This window comes from Dunckerocampus dactyliophorus, chromosome 1 (genome assembly GCF_027744805.1).
Source record: "Dunckerocampus dactyliophorus isolate RoL2022-P2 chromosome 1, RoL_Ddac_1.1, whole genome shotgun sequence".
Classification (NCBI taxonomy): domain Eukaryota; kingdom Metazoa; phylum Chordata; class Actinopteri; order Syngnathiformes; family Syngnathidae; genus Dunckerocampus; species Dunckerocampus dactyliophorus.
Genome location: NC_072819.1, coordinates 39,692,495 through 39,714,117, shown reverse-complemented (window position 1 = coordinate 39,714,117; position 21,623 = coordinate 39,692,495). Strand labels below are relative to the sequence as shown.

Here is a 21,623-nt window from a genome sequence, read left to right as displayed (position 1 = left end):
GATAGGATTATACCACTACTCCGCCCAGGCTTAGTGTAACGAACCAATAGGAGGAGGGTGTTGGCACACCAATTCCGCCCACTCTTACTGTATTTAAGGCCTAGGCTACCAGCACTTAATAGTTCGCTGACGAAGCTCTTCGGATGAGGAGCGAAACGTCCGACACCTTCTTCACAGAAGTACAGATGACGTCTCAAGAAGCCTTTTCCTTGATGGACAACTCCTGTACGACTGAGAGCCTACACAGACAAACCTGAAAGAATATTTAAAAAAAACGCTTCTCTATTAGTCTATAGCTGGAAAATTCTGTTAGGTGATTTTTAGGAATTTAAAAAAAAAAATTGAAAAGCATTGGCACCCTCTGCTGGCTAAATGTGTATTCTAACAAGTTTAAATGAACATTATATAACTTGGGTTTCCTTTCGAAGCACACCCCTCCCACACACGTGTTACACGTATCATCGATGTTGAGCTACAAGTTTTTGCAAATCAAATTTATGAGGGTCGAATAATTTGGAATGCAACTGTGCACGGGTTGTCATAGTAAACTTGGATTTTTATAATTAGAAAATTAGGGGCTACACAAAGAAAGAGGTACTCTTCCAATACGCAACACAGCAAAATAGTTTTTGGACAATATTGATCTAAACCTAGTTTAGTTACCTGTACGAAGAGAGCTCAACTTGTCCTATAAAATCAGGGACATGAATCTGTCAAAATACCTTTTTTTTTTTATTTATATGGAGAAAAAAAACCCCTCTTGCCACTTTGGCATTCTGGAAGATACCCACCGTCAAAAAAAATAATTTGGGCGTTAACTGTAATTCCATGTTAAATGCATCAAAAGTGATCTGCTCAATTGAAGACCAACTCAGTGAATATTGCAAACAGTTTATTCGTAATAAATGAAAAGTGTGCCATTCAGTGAGTTGGGAGAAAGAGCGCAGAGAGTGTTGGGCCTGGTCGACGTCTTTGGTCCAGTCTTGGGCGATGGATGAGTGGGAGACAGAAGAAAAGGCACTTGAGTTTTACAGCTCTGAAGTGACAAGGACACAACTACTGTAAATGTCCATTACGCCTACCATTAATATCGCATACAAATGATACCGCTACATACATGTATATACAGGAAGGAGATTAAAGTAGAAAACAATTTTTTGGGATATTTTTGTTGTTAATAAAAGATGCAGAAAAAGGGAAAGGCAACAACAGGATGAAAAGACAAATTCCTCCAATTTGGAATGTAAAACAAACCAAATCAAATAGATGCTGGATTAAAAGTTGTTTTCATCAACTATCATCCTGTAGCCCAGCAGCAAATAAAGATCATTTTTAATCTATCCTATGTCAGTCACAAATAATAGTTTGGCATTTTGGAAAGTAAATGATACATAATAGTTTTTCCCACAATAAAAAGGTTAACTGAAAAGTGAGACTTGAAAAAGAAGAGAACAACAGTTCGGACGCTAAGATGCATGTTGACTCGCGAGTTATTAGCACCTTGAAAGCTCACGTCCAGCAATATTCCTCATGTCATTTGTACTACAAAAAACGAGAGAGAAAACAAAAAGACCTGCAAGAAATATTGTCAACTTTGTGATTAACTAACAAAAACAAGAACGAAACAAATTGGTGCTCTTGCCCACAACATTCACCAACATACCGGTAATTATAATTTCCATTTCCAAACTGAAAAATTTCCCTTTTATACGAATAAAGAAAAAAAAGGGTGAAGAAATCTTTTGAAATTGTACACTGCCCTCACATCTTTGAGAACGCAGCTTGATACAGGCCACACCGAAGCTTCCACAATGAGGAATTTTGACTGGGTTTTGTTCACGCTTTGCCACAACAACATGAAGGAAGTGCCAAGCTCAGTGAAGTCAAGCAGCCTGCAGGTTGCTCACCTCCAGCATCCCGATGGGGGAGCATATCCCAAACAGAACAGAACAAACACCCAAGTCTTACGTGACCATTCTCTCTCCAAATGATTCCTTTAGAAAGACGTCACATTTTCTACAAAAGGCAAACGCACAAAGACTGTCTGACGAAAAGGCAAACGTGTCATCAATGTGCCAGCAAACATGGAAGAAAATTAGCCTTAGTGAATGTCTGCAGCCGAACAGCACGTGGACACTTGATGTGAAACTTCACATACGTTTGAACATTATTCTACAATAACAGCCCTCGTGTACAAAACGTTTGTGGGTGGGGTGTCCTCTAGAATAGCAATGGTATGTCTGGCTAACTAGCGTAGCTTAGCATCAGCACAGCAATAAACGAGTACTGCTTGGTGTGAAGGCGCCGCAGCTTTATACTCGCTCACAAACCTCTAACGTCAAGAGATCAGCTAACACGTAGCGCATCCTTCTAAGCATTAGCTTGATATGTTTCCTTCAAATAGTCCGCAACTTCTGTCCTAATGTCAACAAATGTTCAATGCTGCACAACACCACTTTCCTTCCTGGGTGAAGGCATCAAAAGGGTCGACGCAAGGGCAAAACACAGCAAACGTGGAAGCAGTACTAAGAGTTCCACTGCGGGTCTTGAAGCAGTGCGGGTAAAAGGAGAAACGTCACGCGGGCCTAAATCAAGACAGAAGCTGGTACTCCCTACCCAAGATGCTGTTCAAGTCTGAAGGATGAATGGAGGACATGAAAATTTCAACTTGTATTCTATTCTTCATCGAGACAAGAGAGTGAGCTGGACGGGACAGTGGGCGACGGCTCGGGGGAGGGGAGTGCAAGGTTATTAGTAAAGGGGCTTCGAGAGAGCGCAAGAATTCCAATGTCAAGGACAGGGCGTCCGGGGAAGCCTTTGTGGCAGCCCGTTCTGAGAATCTCGGTTTTGGTTTGACGACGACGACGAGTGTGAGGGGCCCCGAGAGCTGTTGGAGTGCTGCGGGGCAGGACCAGAGGTGCCGCCGTCGCTTTGGTAGCGGTGGTTGATGCGCCCGGCGCTTCGATCGTGGTTGGAGCCGCCGTTGTAGCGCTGACCACCTGAGTGATAGCCTTGGCCCTGGAACGTACGCCGGTTCCCTTGGAAAATCTGGGAAGAAAGCCGCAAGTTACTCAGAAAAAGCCACACATGCTCTCATTTAGTGGTTCTTCGACCGCACATCATTGGCTTGTGGTGTACGAAAAGAATTAAACCATTTCAGCACAAGGGAAAATCTGATTTGAGTAATATATTTCTACCAGTATTTCATACATTTGTAATAATTGTATTTTTATTTAACATCTGCTGATCCTGTGTGCCACAAAATGAAGCCCACGTACCACCAGTGCTTGCTACTCATGCCGCAGTTGAATAAAGCCATGCTTTAATTATAGCCAGGGTGATAAGCAGGTGATCATTTCTAAAATATGAATACTCATTATATATAACTAGTCATTTTTTTATATTTAACATGACTTGGAGGGCATGAGAGAGTGGATAGGAAATAGTCTCCCTTTGACAACATGGGTATTTCTTTACAATTACAGTGGAGCCTCGGTTCTCGTCATTAATCTGTTGTAGTTTGTCCTGCAATGAGGCTCCCTTAAACCGTTCCCTCTCCAATCTGGGTTAAAAAGGTTCCTACCTTTACATTACTGTCCTATTCTAACAGATGCTGCCGTCGCCTTTTGCTACGATTCATTTCTTGAATTCAATAGTGTTTCTCACCTGGTTAGTCTAAGTTCTGGCATTGCAGCATTTTTTGCAGCTGTATTTAATTGAAAAAAAGCACATATTCATCCAACACTCTTGGACCAATGTATAGACGCTTTGTTTGGACACTATTCAATGGACTAGTTCTTTCAGCACACATAACGACAGTGTACGAAAACAGACATTTGGAGCAATAATGTCCGTTGAAACTGAATATTATAAAATTGACAAACATTTACAAAAAACAAGGTTCCACTGTATATTGCACAACACAGCAGCAACAGAACCAATGCTGTAATAGTTAAAAAAACTGTTCAGTAGGCATTAATACTGCTGAGGGAGTTCAGTGTCAATAGCGGTACAGCAAGTGTAACGCATGACTTTTACACCAACAGCTAAGTAGCAACGTTTTAAAGCACATGCAGAGTACAGCCCGGGCCGATTAAGACGTATTACCGATTAATCAATATCGGTGAATATGTAACCCATGTACTAAGTTTTTTTTTGTTTTTTTTTTGCTGTCGCTCCCTTCCTGTGACTGTCCTGCCCTCCGCGGGCCTTCATCCCCTCAAGTACAGACAGCTGCTGGAAAGGGTTCACATTTACTTACATTAAGGAGGTGTTGGAGCATCCAAGAGCAGCGAGGTGGTGGTTTGGGCTTTTGTCTTCTTATCCAACGCCACCTTCGTCAACATCGTTTTTTGTGGTTAAATGGTTCCACAACCAACCGCGATAAATTAATTTCCGTGAAGTAGGAGTCAATATTAAGAAACAACATATTATCGTAGTTAGAGCATAGAAAAACCACTCCTAGTCTTCGTTTACATCATGTGGGCAGGCTACAGGATCACTGCAGGGACATCACAGACGGCCGCTAGTAGCATAGCAAGCTAAATAGTTGGCCTGTCCAATTTACTTATTCTCAACTTAAAAGTCTTTCTAATTGAATGGGGAAGGAAGGACAAAGAAGCCAAGACTTACTTCCACACAGAACGAGAGGAGAACTTTCCCCCCCCCGACCCGATCTCAGCTATGGCATGTCGGCTCCGCTCTGCTGGCTCAGTAGCCGGTCTCCATGCAGTGTGAAAGGTAATGTAATCTAACGTCATGTCTCATAAAAGTGATGACTAGCGGCCAGAATACTACATATTACTTGTCTTTCAGAATGTTTTGACTAATAATAGGCCATAGTCAACCACGGAACAGCAATCATATATCATTTTTTAAAAAACCGTGATTATCATGAGGGAGCGATATTCTACCTCATATTCAGCTACTGCCACCTTGTGGAGTTAATCAACACAACTACATCAGGAGGTGTTTATGCCAATGATTTGGCCCAGTGTTCGAGACCCTGGCGGGTATTTGCTTTTGAAGACCACGCACCCGGAAACTATAGCAGACCCGGTGCTTCACCGATTAGATGCGTTAATTGAAGCATGTACATTAAGTGTCGCAAGGGGAAGTCACCTGCTTGGCCGGTGGGGGGCGGAATTCGCTGGGGAAATTTTGGTTCTGAGTGGGAGGGGTTTCCACAGTACTTGGGCTGGCCACCGAGGAGGATGTGGAGCTGCAACGGGATCGATCGGAGTAACCTGTGCGAGGATGGTATACTGGAAAGGAACACAATGAGTGAAGATATTTATATGATATGATTTAGGATCAATATGGAGGCAATATGGCGATCTCCTACCTGATCCAAATCGTGAGATGCTGGTCTTCAGCGGCTCCAAATCAAATGTAAATCTGACAGCTTTGCCAAGGTCCTCGTCATATTTACGCTCACTCACAAAGTGCTGCAAATGAACAACATAACAGACTACAGTCACAGTGTTCAGGTGGGAAAGGACACTCGTGGTCACCCAGTGAAGCACCTTGATGTCTGCTCGCAGTTCAGTCAGCTGCTCCTCAGACATGGATGCCGACTGGTCCGTCAGTCTCCTGAGCTCCTCGGCTCTTTTCTGTCGAGTGTTCAAAACGACCACTGCAACACAACAACACACACATTTAATTTGGAGGAGACAAGTGTTTGCAACATATAAATAATAAATACATATATAATACAGTATATGATAAATACATGGATGCAAGTCAATCAGCATTGAAGAAACTTCTTCGCTAATGTTTGTGCTGTTTTAAGAATCAACAGCACCTCTGCTGGTTGCAGCTAAGTAGTGCGCTCCATTTTGCAACTGCTTGAAGATGCGATTGAGCAACAATTCCATACAATTGACAGAATTCTAAAAACAAATGTTAAATGTGCAGCTCAATCAAAAGACAACCACAACCTTGGAATAAAAAGCAAGTCAGAAAGTTTCTTCTCTGTGCAGTCGAGAACTTGAGGATGCTTTGTACGTACAGTGGATCTACGCATATTTGTTCCTTGCAAATTTTTTCCAGGTTTTGGGTCAACATTTATTATTTTTATATTTTTTTTATTTGTGAGAAACCCCACGTATTCGGAAAGAAACACACTTTCACCTCAAATCAGAAATAAGCAAAATATAAAATGTACATGATAATAATACAACATTCTCATATGGCAAGCAGTGCCTTCTCGGGACTGCTCAGCAGAGCAGCCTACGGAGTAATGGAGCTGTGTACGACCGCTAACTGCTTTAGACGGAGATGGAGGGGACCCAACAACAGACGGAAGTGCGGTTGTAGCGCTACCCTCATGACCAAGCTAAAAACTAGACCGTGAGACAGATTCCATCTTTCCTATAATCTTTCATTATCATTCATTAGTGGTGAGTGAAATTAAAATGCAAGGTTTCCGCTACGTGTTCTCCGGTTTCCTCCCACATTCCAAAAACATGCATGTTAGGTTCATAGGCGACTCTAAATACCGTTATTGTTTCATACCATCAAACAAATTTAAATATTAGTCAGTGACAACACAACTGAACACAAAATGCAGTTTTTAAATGAAACTTAAGGAAGTAAAAAAATCCAAACCTACTGTATATGGCTCTGTGTGAAAAAGTGATTGCCTCCTAAACCTAATAACTGCTTGGGCCACCCTTAGCAGCAACAACTGCAATCAAACGGAGTCTCTTACAGCGATGTGGAGGAATTTTGGCCCACGCAACTTTGCAGAATTGTTGTAATTCAGCCACATTGGAGGGTTTCAGAGCATGAACCACCTTTTAAGGTAATGCTAAAACATCTCAATAAGATGATTCAGGTCTGGACTTCGACCAGGCCACTCCAAAGTCTCCAAAGTTTTTCTTCAGCCACTCAGATGTGGACATGCTGGTGTGTTTTGGATCATTGTCCTGTTGCAGAACCCAAGTTGGTTTCAGCTTGAGATCACGAACAGATGGCCGGATATCAGAATTCATGGTTCCATTTATCACAAGTCTTCCAGGTCCTGAAGCAGCAAAACAGCACCAGACCATCACACTACCACCACCATATTTTACTGTAATGGGACACACATCTTCCAAAAAAGTCATCAGACCACATTATTTTCCCAAAGGTCTTGGTGATCATCAAGATGTTTTCTGGCAAAATTGAGACAAGCCTTAATGTATTGTTTATTCAAATTTCTTTAGATCTCAGCATGATATCTAGCTTTTGAGGATTTTTTGTCTACTTCACTTTGTCAGGCAGGTCCTATTTACGTGAATTCTTGATTGAGAACAGGTGTGGCAGTAATCCGGCATGGGTGTACCTAGAGAATTTGAACTCAGGTGTGATTAACCACACAGGGACATGTAGGTTCACTTGTGTTGTCATTGACTAATAATTAAATTTGTTTGATTATCTGAAACATTTTAAGTGACAATAAGGCAAAGAGGCAAAAACTTTTTCACACCAGTGCATGCTCAATCGAGGTGACCATTACGGTGATCCCGAAGGTATACCATGTCGCTTGTCACCTACATCATAACAGTCACTTTGTAGATATCATTTGACATCAGTCAGCTGACATTAAGCCCCCCTCCTCATTCGCTCTTGTGCTTTGGTGGCAAAAAAAAAAAAAAGTTGAGTGGAGAACAGACGCCGGCAGCCACACACAGACAATGCAACTTTGATCTTTATTATTCCAATTACGGATAAACTAAGTCAGTGGTAAGATGTCTATATCTGTAATAAACGTTAGCCGCTCACTTGTAGTGGTTAATTGTAGTTGTATTGCCAGAGTGATCTAATCGCTCCACACGGAACTAAAGTCCTGGACGAGTTTCCGCATGGACGCCTCTGAGTGTCAGACACTACTGACTGAGGGGGAGGAACGCTTGGAGCTCGCCAAATGGTGAGCCGGTGAGCTCATCATGGCAAATGCAAGCGAGAAGCCCGAGATGGAAGACCCGCCCATCTCACTAAGGTCTCCTGTTTGGGAACACTTGGCTTCCCTGTTAAAATTACAGATGGACAAAGGCAGGTGGATACATCCAACGATGTGTGTCGACATTGTTCCAGGGATATTTGGTATGCTGCAGGAAACACGTCTAAACATGTTAGGGCACTTAAAACGGCATCATCCGGCAATGAATGTTACATCTACAAGAAAGCCAGCTTAGTTCAAACACCGATAACTTCAGCATATAAACCACCTCTACCAAGCAACTCTGACCGAGCCAAAGCAGTAACACATGGTATTGGAGTGTTTATAGCCACAAGATTACGTCCATATTCAGTTGTTGAGAGCGCTGGCTTTCAGTACAGTCATGGAAAAAATGATTAGACCACCCTTGTTTCTTCAGTTTCTCGTTCATTTTAATGCCTGATAAACAAATATAACAATGACAACAAAAATAGCTCATAAGACTTAAATTTGGCAGTACAATGCTTTAGCTATTCATGTAAGAATATAGGGGGATTTTGGTTATTACCAAGAAAACAATGGAAGTTGTTCGATATCAGCTCTTAAATTAAACTCTTATGAGCTATTTGTTATCATTATATTTGTCCAAACAAATGCACCTTTAGTTGTACCAGGCATTAAAAATGGATCAATAAACTGAAGAAGCAAGGGTGGTCTAATCATTTTTTCCATGGTTGTGTATGATTCATGTTCTTGAACCTCGCTACGAAATACCAACACGTCCTCACTTTAGCCAGAAAGTTATACCAGCACTTTATGAAAAAGCCAAAAGTGATGTCGTCAAAGAGCTATCATATGTGTCCGCTATTTCACTGACGACAGATGGTTGGACTTCACGTGCAACAGAACTGTCCATTACATTTCGCCACAATGTTTAAACAATTGTTTAAATACTGTTTATTATTATTTCTGTATTTAAAAAAAATCTCAGTGTCTGATTTGAAATATCATCCAAATGGGTCACTTTTATTTATTTTAAAAAAGCATTGCAAGTTATTTTTTTCTGCTTTTTTGTACCAAAAATTAACCAAACCGAGCACTTCAAGAAACTGAACCGAAATTACCGTTACACCCCTACTAAATATATATGTTCTCTATGTTTATAGTAGGAGGCAGATGTTTGGGACATGGCCCTGTTAAAAGTAGCTCACAGGCTGTAAAAGTGCTAGTACCCCCGTGCTATATAGATACATGTATAGCCTATTATTACATATTGACCACAATTAGTTGGAAATAAAATGTTAAATATCAATACCAAATATCATAAAAACGTTTCACTACGCCTTATTTTGAAAAAAAAAAAAAAAAAAAAAAAAAAAAAAAAAAAATCGCACCAGGATCGCCTGCCTGCCCTGTTTGCACTTGACAGATAAGGAGAAAAAGAAAAGGCAACAGAGAAAGGTATTTAAAGTTCATTAATGCATTTCTTGTTCAAGCCTTTGAAATCGACTATTGTTGACATTATTGACCGTAAACAGACAAAGAGGGTCTTGGATGCATTTATAGTCTTGGAACGTATGTGAATAGCTCTGATGAAACTATTCTTTTTCAGTTTATTGATTTTTTTTTTTCCCAAATGGTAGGATTCAGCTGACCTATTATCCAACCTTCTTTCAGCGAGTTGCATGTTGACCTGTCTTTTGAAGTGACCCAGGTTTAGTTCAAAGTACAGCTGACGTGACGGGAATGAAAAGTTCAAAGGTCATCATGATACAGTTAATTCTTAGGTGAATCTACTTGAAGTTCCCTTGCAAAAGAAAAATTTAAAGCCCCACACTTCCTGCCACCTCTCACACTACTATACACAGTAAACAGCCTATTTTCAATAAAGCTATCCTAAAGCTTGCCATCTGGGTTTGTCTAACAACTCCTGGAGGCTTAAACTGGAAAGACAGTAGGAGCCCAAAGGGGGAAGTTTGGCAGACAAGACTTGAGAAAACCTGCTTTTTCTGTTTCCACTCAAGCACTCGTCTTCCTTCACTCCCCACTCGCTTCCCCCTGCATAAAAGTCAGCACGGAGCCTCCCTCGACACCCGACACCATTCAATTTTATACTCCACTCTGAAAGAACAGAGTGAGGCAGAATGGCCTACTTGTGCAAATATGCAGCCTCTGTCATGACACAGACACACAGCAGGTATAATGTAGGTAGCAGGACGCCCCGGGACCCCACTCTGCTTTTGGGGAAAAAACAAAACAAACAAACAAAAAAAACTTGCTCTTCCATCACTTTTACGACCTTTCAGGAACTATTTCAGGCAAGACTCCTGGTCGTATGCGACATTTAAATGACTGTACTTACTGGCCTCTGCTTTCACTTTGTCCATTTCAGACAGTAGTGCCACTTCTCTGTCCATTAAGCTGGAAGAGAAGAAAGGACAGAAAACTCATTTATCTTAAATTAGATTACAGAGCAGAATTCCAGAAACATGAATCAAGAGACAGCTGCACATACACAAATCATAGAGACAATGCGATCAGTGAAAAGGTTACAGATTCCGGTTGTGTCTGGTGCAAGTCAGTGCCAGTAATAAGACCACAAATTCATGGTTGTATCACACTCATTAATTTCTTGTTTTTTTATGATAAGATGTTACTGACCAAAAGCAGTGAGGACAGCTTTGTTAATTGATTACAACAGCAAATACGCTGGATAAATCACAACAGGAAATTAGAAATTTAAGCCATTTGTATGATCCCCAGCGGACCGCTCAATCGTGGCAAAATCTCATCACAAACACAAGCCCGCCCCCCTCCCGAACTAAACATGTCAAAACGGCGACCTGAAACACCCGAAAAAGTTGGCAAAAAAAACTTTTAAAACTCTTCTCTTACTGAGCATGAATGGAAGCAAGCAGGGTAATCTTAATTTAACAGAGCATGCTAGTGCGACTGTGTGTGTTCAACTCCGGCTGTGTGGGTGTGCTTACACCGTGTTGGGTTTTATGATGCCTGTTGACATCGTGCAAGTTCTGAGTGAAACAAGGACGAGAGGCACGTTTGTTCTTCCTCCCAGTTCGTCCTAACCGTCAACAGACATTCTCAACACACACACACACACACACAACACCCTTCCGGTCTTCAAAATAAGAGCATTGTTCACCACATACTGTCTAATTGTGTAAACAAAATAAGGGTGTCATAAAAAAACATCTTACATTAATAACACAATTGCAAAATACAAAATAGAAATAGAAGACTCAGGCACAAGTGAGACCTGCCTGGATTCCCGTAAGTTGTACTTGTTTAATTTAATGTTCACAGCACAGTTTTGGTTGTAAATACTAGCCTGCTGTTAACATTGGCATTCTAGCTTGCTTTTGTGAAATGAATGAAGCCTCGGTACCCTCCGCTTCTAATTTGTTTATGCGGCAGCAAACTAGTTTCATTGTAAACGGATAGTCATGTAGGAAAAAAAATGGTGGCGAGATGTATCTTCCTCCCCTCGCAACAAGCTCCCCACAAACCCAAAGCCTGCAACATGCAAACATGTGTTCCCCTCTCTCTATCACTGTTTTTATTAGTGCTTTTTTTTTTTATTAGAGCGTTATGAACGCTGTTCCAGGCCGAGCCTGGCCCTTTAAGAAGAATTGCATTGTGGAAAGTTTAGTGTCTCATCTGTCTGTACCGGCCATTGTTTTCTGTATCCTGATTGGCTGTAGACCATGAATCAAGCTCATTCGTGCTGCCCTGCCGCCAATCTTGTGTCATCGCTAGCTTGCTTGCTAGCTTGTAAATGAATCTTGGATTCGAAGGAAGAGGACTGCAGCAATATGTTTTAACAAGGATACAAAAAAGCTACAGTACAGCGCAACAGCGCCAGGAGGAAAAGGCACGATCACTTAATTATGACTTAATTATTTCTTGCGTTGATCATTAAAATTTTTTGAAACTTTTCGAGTGTTTCAACAAGAGAGAAATGTGAGAAAACGTCACTGCCTGTCTGAGAAAAGTGCATGGTGAGGTTTTACAGCCTTAAAACATATATAATAATTGCAAAAAAAATGAAGTTGGCTACTTTGCGGATTTCACTTATGACGGGCTATTTTGGGAACTGATCCCCCACGATAAACGAAGGAACACTGTAGCTCAATATTGAAACACCTGCGAATGTAGCAGCATACATCTTGACTCAGTGCTCCTTGTCGAACAGAGGCCTTTGATCACAAAAGGCTGCTGGATACTAATTTGAGAGTCATCAAGTTAATGGCAACCACCAAAACAGGAAGTTGAACCTGATCAAAATAAAGCAGTTCTAAATATTGATGAAAAGAACAAATACTTTGGTTAGTCTTCCACATGGCGACACTTTACAACACTCGACAGAAATTACTTGGCTTCATGTCAAGTTACACATAATATTGCTTTCCGAATAAGTGTCATAGGTTAAACAATTCTGGCTGAAGTAAGGAAGGAGGTGCTCTAACGGCTCACCTGATATGCGGACATCACATACGATGGCAGTTTGAACCCAATTTTTGTCAAATCCCAAATTGTACAAATATTGTGTACCAATGTATCAATTTCTTTAACCATCTCTTGTATTCAAGTAATCCGATGATACAAAAGAGTGATTTGAAAGGCGTGTTTCACACACAATGAAACATCGTCATATTGTGGGTTATATTTCTTCTGTTGTTGTTATACTATGCAGTATTGACGTGGTTACACATGTACACACCTGCCCTGAAGCTCTGCAAATGTTTGCTTCATCGTCTTGAGGGAGGACTCCATCTCCTCCTTCACCACCATCCTGTAGCGAGTCAGTGAGGCGGTGCATCGCTGCAGGTCTTTCACGGAGCGGTCAATGTTTGGAGCTGAGGGGAACCAAAATGGAAATAAGAACATCCACTATTAAAAAGAAAATCTAATATGATTGAATGGTATATCACTTCCTCCAATGACTTCTCAATGTGAAGCAGGGTTCTTAATTATTTGGCCTCTGCTTGTGAAGAATTTTTTTTTTTTTTTGCTGCAGTTGCTGCTTATCACCACAGCTAGTGACTTAAGCATTTTCTATTAATTTAGAAGTGAAGATTTCATCTTACCAGTCTTCTTGCCACCAGACGACCTTTGCTGACTTTGTTCATCAGGGAGTGCAAATGAGGAGTTTTGGCGATGTGAATCTTGGCGGTGCCGTGCTTTGTTGCCCCTGTGTCCCTGGTGAGTACTTTGTCCAGGCTGAGAAGGGGGACTGTCTGCGTCTGGCCCTGTGAGAGGGATGCACATACTCATTCCACTGGTGAGCTACAAGCTATGATGGGATTATAAAAATAAACTAAGAGATACAACAACAATATATACATTTACCGGTGATTTCAGAAGTGGTTGGTTCAGAGTCCAGCTCTGACGCATCCAAGGACGCAGAGTCCAATTGTTCACTCAGGGAGTCAAGTGACTCTCCATCCATCGCTGATCCATTGGCATGGAAGCCGTTGGTTTTGTCCTTACACTCAAGTGGTGTGGCCTCAGACGGGGCAGGTTCGGCAGAGGTCTCCTGCTGGGGCTTGGGCTTTTTTTTCTTATTTGGCTGGGGGTCAAGATATCAATGTCAGAGTGCTTTGTTCAAATTCTCTTTTGTTAGGTGTCAACACAGAACTGTGACCTGCACCAGACTAGCACACATGGAGGTAGAGGAGCTAATAAAGATTCTGCAACCAACGGAATCAGATGAAACAAGAACAGTGTTTAACAACAAAATCCAAGTTTTAACTGTTGATTATTCATGTCTTGAAACACAAAAGGAAAATTGAGTGCAGCACTCATCAGCAACCAGCAGAGGTACGGTTGGCTCAGTCTCAACTAGTTTGTGGTGGAAAGAACAGCACATCACGTATGGTAATTTCAGAACATCCGAAAACAGATTATCCCACTCTATTCAAAGTCAATTGATAGTTACATTTCCCCATAGATAACCAAGAACATTTTGTTAAATGCCCACCCACAATTCTCAGTGTCTTGCCTAAGAGAAATACAGTCAAACCTCGGTTTTCATACGCCCCAGTTTTCGTTTGATTCCATTTTCCTTTCTCCAAAATTTTGCCTGAGTTTTTGTACACAGTCTTTCATACAGTATTGCATGTAACAAACTATTGGTCTGGCCCTGCACTGTATTGTCCAGAGAAATCGAGTACCCAAACAAAGCACCTTATGCATCCAACGACTGCTAAATAACCCGCCATGTGGACAAAGAATTTTACGAGTGGCAGCAACTTAATAAAGGTGAGAAACACTATTGAATTTGATCTTTCCAACATGTACGGGCAGTCTGCATCAACAAGTTCCACCCATTTGTAATTTAAAATTATTTTGCATTGTTTTCTGCATTTAAAACTATAAATTATTCACCATAAAAAAAAAAATTATAATATTTTTGGGTGTCTTGAACGGATTAATTGGATTTACATTTTTTTCTATGTGAAAAAATGATCTTGGTTTTGTACGTTCCGGTTTCCATCTTGACTATTTGGAACAAATAACAAAAACTGAGGTACTGAGGTTGATTTACTTCAAATGTATTGTTTTAATTTATGAAAATTGGTCATTCTCCTGAAAGGGGTACCGAAAGCGTGACATAGCAAGCAACATTTTAAGTTATTTTGTAACCAATTTGCATATTAAAACACACTATTACTTTTATATCACTATATAATCTATATCTGTAACTTTAAACTTGCCATAAATAGTCACAAACATGCTCCAAAATGGCAACCTATCTTGCATGTAACATGGAGTTAATGGATGGACCTTTCAAACGCTGTACGAGAGTCAACACTGTGTTCTTAAAACATTGTTAGTTTGCACTTAACCCACTTCACCTTCCACAGAAGCATGATGTAAAAAAACCAAAAAAAAAAAAAAAAAAAAAAACAAACAAACAAAAGTTTAGAAAAAAAATAGATCAGTACATTCGACTAGTAAGAGGGCCTTGGGGAAGACCCAAGACACGTTGGAGAGAATATGTCTCTAAGCTGGCCTGGGAACGCCTCGGGATCTGCCGGGACGAGCTAGACAAAGTAGCCGCGGAGAGGGAAGTCTTCCCTGCCTAGGCTGCTGCCTAATCTGGTACCCCTTTCTGGAGACTGATGCAAATGTGACAATGCAGGTGTACCTGATTTAATTCATACCTTCTTTTTGCCAGTAACACTCCACTCCTTAAGGATTTCCACTGCACTACCTGCAAAACCATGATAAGCAAACATAGCAAGATTAAGCAGATTTTATACACAATCTGAATGCCTTGTCTTGTTAAGATGTTAACTATGAAAACAAAAAAAGAAGTCTGACGTATGAGAAGTCTGATGTATGAGAAGAACTCTTCTGTGCTAAAAATAGACTAGGTGTGTGTAAGAAACAGTGTTTACATGTGAAGCATGCCATTCAGTTGCTAATGTCACAATTATGGTGGTGAGCGCGTCATAACAGATTTACGTCTAGCCAGTCAATCACCTTGTTGTGCCCAATAAACATGGCAGGTGTCATAAGTGCTTTACATTTCTGGTGCCTTCAAGGTATTTCTGTGCTTTGGGTTTCATGGGAAACACTAGAAATATGACGTGTTTATAGGGAGGCTTTCTTGGTCAAAAATGGCCCCACCAGGATGCCGGCTCACCTTCTAAGAATGCTTGAACGGCCTTGTCGACGCAGTTCTCAAAATGCTGCAATACCAGAACAATCTCATTGTTGCTTTTGTTGGGGACAACTGCTCTGACAGCACTGATCTGCAACACAAAAAGAGATGGCGCACAAGTCAAAAGCAACAGTTTTAAAATGGTTCAATGGACAAAATCTGACGGTGATGTGAACATAAAGCTCATGGATACAGCAATGTTGTCTTGACACACCATATACAGACCCTTTCCAAAAAATTAGAATGTCATGGAAAAGTTGTTTAATTTCCATAATTCCATTCAAAAAGTTAAACTTTCATAGATTATAGATTCAGGGCCCACAATTTAAACGATTTCAAGTGTTTATTTGTTTATTTTTACGTAATTTGGGCTTCCAGCTCATAAAACCCACGAAAACAGGAATTCAAAAAATTAGAATACTGTGAAGAAATCACCATTTACTTCTCAGTTTTTGCAGGAAAAAAAAGAAAGAAATTAGGATCACATCAAATCAATCAAAATATGGTACTTTCAAAACGATATGTCAATCTTCAATACTTGGTTGGGAATCCCTTTGCCTTAATCACTGCCTCGATGCGACGTGGCATTGAAGCAATCAGCCTGTGGCATTGCCTGGGAGTTATGGAAGCCCAGATTTCCTTGATGCTTGCTGTCAGCTCTTCTTTGTTGTTGGGTCTGGTGCCCCTCATTTTCCTCTTGAGAATACCCCATAGATTCTCAATGGGGTTTAGGTCCGCTGAGTTGGCTGGCCAGTCAAGCACTGTGATGGCATGGGCATCAAACCAGGTTTTGGTGCTTCTGGCGGTATGGGCAGGGGCCAGGTCCTGCTGGAAGATGAAATCTGCATCTCCATACAGATCCTCAGCAGAAGGAATCATGAAGTCCTCTAAAACATTCTGGTAGACTGTTGCGGTGACCTTGGAGTTTACCAACACCTGCACCGGACATTGCACCCCAAATCATGACGGACTGTGGATATTTCACACTGGACCTCAGGCAGCTTGGGTTCTGTTCCTCACCCGTCTTCCTCCAAACCCTTGGACCTTGATTCCCAAATGAAAGGCACACTTTACTTTCATCGGAAAAGAGGACCTTGGACCACTGGCCAACAGTCCAGTCCTTCTTCTCCTTGGCCCAGTGGAGACGCTTCCTACGTTGGCTCAGGTTCAGAAGTGGCTTGACCCGAGGAACCCGACAGTTGTAGCCCATCTCCCAGATGCGTCTGAATGTGGTGGTTTTTAAAGCTGTGACTCCCGCCTCATTCCACTCTTTCTGGATTTCTGCCAGATTCTTGAATCTTCCATGTTTGATAATCCGCTGAAGCCCACGGTCATCTCTTTTGCTGGTGCATATTCTCCTGCCACATTTTGCCCTTCCTCTAGACTTTCCATTGATATGCTTGGACACAGCACTCTGTGAACAACCAGCCTCCTTAGCTATGAACTTTTGTGGCTTACCCATCCTATGGAGGGTATCAATGATGGTCTTCTGGCCAGTTGTCATGTCTGCAGTCTTCCCCATATTGAACCCAACTGAGACAATTGAACCAAACTGAAGCAGCAGGTGATTTGACTTTAGTAGATGATTAGTGTGTGACATTCAGTTTAAAACATTCATGCCCTGCAAAATTTGGGCTGATTTCTTCACAGTATTCTAATTTTTTGAATTCCTGTTTTCGCGGGTTTAATGAGCTGGAAGCCCAAATTATGTAAAAATAAACAAATAAATACTTGAAATCGTTTAAATTGTGGGCCCTGAATCTATAATCTATGAAAGTTTAACTTTTTGAATGGAATTATGGAAATTAAACAACTTTTCCATGACATTCTATTTTTTTGGAAAGGGTCTGTATACACATGTTGACAGGTTTGAATCTTTCAAGGCACTTTTCATGATGGTGACAGGGCTACAAGCACCCTCTGTATACTGCCCATAAAAGAGATACCCACTACAGTGATCACTAAATTGGCCCCAAAGCCCATAAAAAATATTAGAACCCCTCCAGCCCCCGCCGGGAACCCAGAATAAAACACGACTTCTACTCCATTAAAGTCTTGAGGTCCATTTTTATTAAATTCCTTTTTAACGGCAATGACTTGTCAAGTCAAGACATTAGAAAGCAGACCATTTCTTCACTTGATTTCAGGTTAACTGAAGCATTGAGCTTTAAGCAAACAATGCTTAAGGTCCTGAAAAGTCCAATCTAATGGGTGCTGCTGAGAATGAAAGGACTGAAATGTTGGTGTTCACATCTTACCTTCTCCTTCATCTTCTCAGGTGGCCCTCCTTGGGACATGACCATCTTTGAGCGAGTGTCAAACACGACTCCTGATGCATCTGCAATGACAGAAAACACCAAAATCTCAAGTGAAGTCTGTGCAGGATTTTCCATCATATTTGCAAAACAAAACACATTGGTCACGTGCACTGAAACCTCCAGGCGAGACCTGCAATCCTGTAAATCAGGGGTGTCCAAACTTTTCCTACTGAGCAATGTATACAGAAGGATTTATTGTTTTTACTGCTTTTATTGATAGTCTTATATGGCTATGACTGTCCTACTTAGTCAGACTACTGTTGGCCCAAATAGTCAATGAGCATGAACTGATGTAGCCTGCTCGGATGAGAGGGAAAAAGGCTTCTAAAACAACCTGAACAGCCCAGTTGCGACTGATTCCGTGCTCTGAGAATGCAGTGACCTGGATGAATGGCAATATTCATAGGTATGGTAAATACTAATGTATTTTACAGTTGTTTACTGGCGACTGACAATCTTTTATTTAGTGAGTACTTTAATTTTGTTGTTCGACATGAGCACTTTATATCAAAGAGGAATAGCATCAAACTACCACTTACAACCAACCAGAGAGTATCTCAGAACCAACAAGTCATTGCCTGCCTATGGTCTCCCCGGACTTCGCTAGTGAATCTTTTCAGTTTCATCTTGCGTTGTCTTCTAAATGTTTAAAATTACTCCCTCCCTTGTTTCTTTAGGCATGTTACAGATTTCATATTAGTAACCAGGGATATGACATAACTTGCGTCATCGTGTTAGTATCAAAGTTTCAAAGATGTGTATTATCATAAGAATCCTTCTGATGACTTTTATGCTGTTGAATGTAATTACCGACTGCACAATTTTCAAACAAGTCAATTTTGACCCAACAGTAACTATGAAACTATTAAAATGATATAAAGGCTAACATGATGTCCACAGATGTCAACTGTACTTCATTTTAATGCTTCAACCCATATTTCCCTTTCTTTTGCCAGCAAGGGAAAGGAGTCCAAAATGTATGTGCATTATTTTAATAGTGTACGTACTGTCACACGGGTTATGTGCACATATTTGTATTAGGCTTGCAACAATAATCATTGAAGAAATGCTTGGTAAACTACTACTTGTACACCGGCTTGTTTTTGCCACACAAAAGGAAGAGTCTTGAAGGTCATTTCCTCTTAAATGTGAACAAAAAAAACAGAGCTGAGAGTGAAAGGAAAGTCCAAAGTTAAAGCAATCATGTCCTGATAGGGTTGTTTTTTCTGGAAATGAAAATAGGTTAATGTCACAGTAAACGTGCAGAGCCAGGTCACTTTAACTGCAGCTTGTTATGCTACGCTCATCGGAAAAGACCTCTACATTTGTCAAAGCCTTCTGTGCGCGTGTTCATTCTTGCAAACCTCCAAACATACACACACACTCACCCTTTTGGTTCTTCTTTGCCATGTTGGTCCGCTGCGAATTCACACAGGTGTAGCCGCAAAACAATTAGAAATTAGTTGCTGACTTCCAAGACTGTGACAGCTTTTCAGAAGTTCAAGAGCTGCAGTTCAAGTAAAGGAGCCAAAGTTGGCGAGAGGGTTTGTCCTCAAGAGTTTTTGTTGTGCCTGGGGGTTGGAAAGACGAGGTTCAGCATCTGGCAAAAAGCAGACTTCTCTTCCTGGTGCTTCACACAAATCTGTCCAGGGAAGAAGCAGACAGGAAATAAGTTGTTATATGACAATCCAAATTCCTGCTTTCATATTTGAAGAAAAGCAAAGATGGCATTAAACTGTTGTCTCATGTAAGGGAAAAATATGCATTTAATATTGTCCTTGGTACTAATCATGTCAGTGTTGGATATGACGCATGACGTTTGTTGGGACAAGGATTATTACAAAACAAGCGTCATGTGTCATTTATCTTGGAATAATCGCTTTGTCAACTGAGAACTGAGACAGCTTGTATCACACCAGTGGCACTCTTTCAAAGGTCTGGAACATTAAGTAGGATGAGTTTTGGAACTTTGCATCGTTCTAACGTCATGCTGACTGAATTTGCAATGGCAACTTTGATTGGTTAAATATTTTGCAAACAAAAGCCACCCCCCTCCCCACCATTAGATGTTTTATTTTATTAGCTTAACAGCAGTAGTTGCTCCTTGGCTCCAATTCCACGCAGAAAGAATGGAGAAAGGTTTGTGCCAGATTTGTACTGCAAAATACACATCCAGGGAGCTGGATACTACACACTGCTGCCACATTGCGTTTCTTTAATCACACCCTTTGTTCTTTCAAATTCACTTTCTGCTGATGTGGACATCAAAATCTCTATGAGCTGCTTCTCATGAAAGGAAACTTAAATGCAGCACACACACCCCTGAGAAATCGGTGTATCATAAAAGTCTGGCTTACCACACCTGTGCAGACGTCAAACTCACTAGTGTACAAAGCACAAGCCCTAAATAAACACAAGGAATCATGTATGTTGATCAAGTGGGGTGCTGCTGCTTGAGTCGTCAAGAGGGCCAGCAGAATTGAATGCAAGCGGCCCTCTTAAGTGAACTGCACGCATTTAAACATGCAGTGACACATGCAGGTCAAGGTAAAGGTGCTTCTGACGTGCCACGTCAATAAAAGAGCTAAGGTAACGTCCACAGACCGAACCTAAACGCATGCTTATGACGCTTACGAAACTGATTCTGGTTGCCAGTGATCGTCAATGATTTTCTGTTCGAGGAAAAAATACGTTTATTTGCTAGGTGGACATTTATCAGCCTTAGATCCTTGTTATCATTTAATTGGAAAATGTTGTACACGCGAGTCTCAAATTGCCAAAATCCCTCATTGTTGCCTTCTCCACTTTTCGATTCAGTATTAACCAAATCAATTACTTCTGAGAGCTAATATAAGATAACCAAACAGTGGGATTTCTATTTCGTTACAGATGTTCTAATAGTGGCGACTAAACACGCCAGGCTAGGTTGCATCCAAAAGATAGCTTACACAATGATCCCTCTCGTTAGTTTATTTTCATTGGTTCAACCCAGGTCCGCTTAGCTCGCTAGCGTTAGCTACCGCTATGTTAGCTTTGCAATGCTACGCGTTAATGACTGCAATTATTAGCCTCTGGCGTCATATTTCCGGCAGCGACTGACCGACAACGATGCAGTAGGAATAATTAACACTATCTTAGTCAACATAAATTACCATTTGAATGCTGTCATGGCTAGGTTACAGCTAGCTTGTTGGTGTATAAATACATATATATAAATATAAAAAACGGATATTATTCATCCTTTAGACGCTATGTAAATGCATGTATGTTAGTTAGTCGCTAAGACGTAATTAGTTACACGTTCATAGAATATGCTCGTACAAAAGTAAAAATTACGTACTTGTCGTGTCGAAACAGAAGGATTTAATGTTGAGCCGTGGTACCGATGCTTCCAATGCCAACCGTCTTCTGAGACAGCAGTCTGCCGTATTTTCTTCCAAAGGCTTCTCCGAGGTTGCCAGGTTGAGACGAAAGAAACACCATTTTTTACGTTTCAAATGAGAGCGGAAACATGATATTATTACTTTCTTGGTATGTTATGAAATATTTTGTTCTGGGGGTACAAAATTAATGAACAAATGAATGCACCAAAAATACCAACTAAATAATGGTAATAATCAAAAACAGTTTATTTGTTAATATAGCTAAAATCTCAGCAAAAGAATAAAAGAATAGCAATGGCAAAGCATTT

The 21,623-nt window shown here is 40.9% G+C and overlaps 1 protein-coding gene across 2 annotated transcripts; it reads right to left on the bottom strand.

Moving 5' to 3' along the window:
- Positions 1–879: 879 nt before the first annotated feature.
- Positions 880–21,386, bottom strand: spats2 (spermatogenesis associated serine rich 2). 2 transcript variants are annotated; one of them, XM_054789394.1, is made up of 13 exons: positions 21,273–21,386; positions 19,321–19,574; positions 17,873–17,952; positions 15,597–15,705; positions 15,112–15,161; positions 13,289–13,514; positions 13,033–13,194; positions 12,666–12,801; positions 10,287–10,345; positions 5,526–5,635; positions 5,345–5,447; positions 5,122–5,264; positions 880–3,048 (listed from the first exon to the last, which is right to left on the bottom strand). In XM_054789394.1, the coding sequence occupies exons 2-13, from the start codon at positions 19,340–19,342 to the stop codon at positions 2,791–2,793; spliced, it is 1,458 nt and encodes a 485-aa protein (XP_054645369.1). In that variant the 5' UTR covers positions 19,343–19,574; positions 21,273–21,386; the 3' UTR covers positions 880–2,790. The 2 variants fall into 2 exon arrangements, with proteins under 2 accessions (XP_054645369.1, XP_054645375.1); XM_054789400.1 differs by having other exon boundaries at positions 13,295–13,514.
- Between the last annotated feature and the right edge of the window lie 237 nt (positions 21,387–21,623).